The 1,743-nt window shown below is 29.9% G+C and overlaps 1 protein-coding gene across 2 annotated transcripts in view; it reads left to right on the top strand.

The window, feature by feature from the left end:
• LOC105461613 (WD repeat-containing protein 26) overlaps positions 1-1,743 on the top strand; it is a 25,840-nt gene that overhangs the window by 4,020 nt on the left and 20,077 nt on the right. For both annotated transcript variants that reach the window (XM_011708121.1, XM_011708115.1), the window contains exons 4-5: positions 707-877; positions 1,051-1,224. In XM_011708121.1, the coding sequence (XP_011706423.1) occupies positions 707-877; positions 1,051-1,224 (345 nt within the window). The remainder of the gene's footprint in view (positions 1-706; positions 878-1,050; positions 1,225-1,743) is intronic.

Raw genomic sequence — 1,743 nt, 5'->3', positions numbered from 1 at the left:
TAATAAAATGTTCGAAATATGAAAAATAAATTAGTGACAAAACATTATTTTCTTAAGTTTATAAATTTATTGCACTCACATAATGCCAAAGAAAAAGAAAAAACCTATTATTTCTCATATATTTTTTTTGATCGACAAAACATAACCAAACACATATATGGTAGAAATACAAGGGTAAAAGTAATCTTTTTTGTTTTAAAATATTTCGTTTTGTCCTCAAAACTGGAAAATAATTTGAAATAGTATTTAAAAAATTTATTTATTATTTTTATTTAACATATACTTATAATCTTAAATGCATAAAATATGCATAAAATATGCGTAAAATATGCATAAAAAATGCATTAAATATATTAACAACAAGAACATATACAGATTGAAAAGAAAATACGTAATAAAAAATAACTTTATCAGTGTTTTGAAAAGCTCTCGACATCAACTACAAGAATATGTAACGAAAAGGTTTCCATTTAAGATTTTTATGTTATTACCTTGTTGTTTAGGCCGGTATCTTGCAAATTCAGATGGCTAGGCATTTCTATCTTTGTGTGTACATGCAGTGATGCTATTGAAATATATTTAAACAACAAATGACAAGAAAAAAGATAATGCAATTTTAAAGAGCTTTAATTTATAATAAGTTAGGAAAGCAAATTTTTAAAACATTTTATTGACAATTTGATTAATATCTTTTTCTTATTCGTAGGAGATGAAATTCTTACTGCTAGAACAAAAATATTTAGAATATTTAGAAGAAGGTATGGTGTTTGATGCATTACATGTACTGCGCAATGAGCTTACGCCCTTAGGCCATAATACCGGTCGTGTTCATCAGTTATCCTTATTTATGATGTGCAGCGGACGAGATGAATTACAGGTATTTCATATATTAGCTTTAAGTAACTAACACAGATTACGTACATTTTATTGAATTATAGGTACTTGTACTAATGTGTTCCTACAAAAACTGAAGCTTTCTCACTTTTTAAGATATAGAAACTAACTTACAACTGAAAATTTGATCACTAGCAAATGGACACTTGTTGACAGACACGTGCAGGCTGGGACGGCAAAGGGCCAGCCTCCAGGGCTGCGCTTATGGACAGACTGCAAAGATTCCTGCCACCTTCCATTATGTTACCGCCACGCAGACTGCATTCTTTACTTTGTCAAGCTGTGGAAATGCAAAATCAACTTTGCACGTATCATATAACGCATTCGCAGGTATATTGATGAATCATATTGTAATTTGATTATAAATTGTGTTATCTGTTATAATATTCTTACTTTCATATTCTGCAACCATATTTCCGAGATTTTTCTATTTTTTTTATAGAATTTTATAATATTTTAAAGGGTAATGCTGAATATCTTTAATAAGTTCACCACAACATTATAATGCATATGATTATCAAATTAATGTTTGAACACTATTACATTCTTTGATAAATATATTCATTGTAGTATAACATATACAGAGTGTCCCAGAATTCCTATTACACACTTCTAGAGGTTGTAGAGGGGACTTAGTAGATAAAGTTTTACATAGGAACCTATGTCCGGAAACGATCCATGTTGGAAAACAAGGAAAACAAGAGCGATTCACGTTTTTATTGATGAAGGTGTTTATTTACATCATACGATCACCTGATTTCATGTAATGTCCTCTGTTTTCATGCTGCTTAACTGATTCGTCACTTGCCATTAAGGTGGCTAGTACTGCAGTAACAGTATGGCAGAGTA

This window comes from Wasmannia auropunctata, unplaced genomic scaffold (assembly GCF_000956235.1).
Source record: "Wasmannia auropunctata unplaced genomic scaffold, wasmannia.A_1.0 LD336099.1, whole genome shotgun sequence".
NCBI lineage: Eukaryota > Metazoa > Arthropoda > Insecta > Hymenoptera > Formicidae > Wasmannia > Wasmannia auropunctata.
This window is presented reverse-complemented; position numbering and strand designations above follow the sequence as displayed.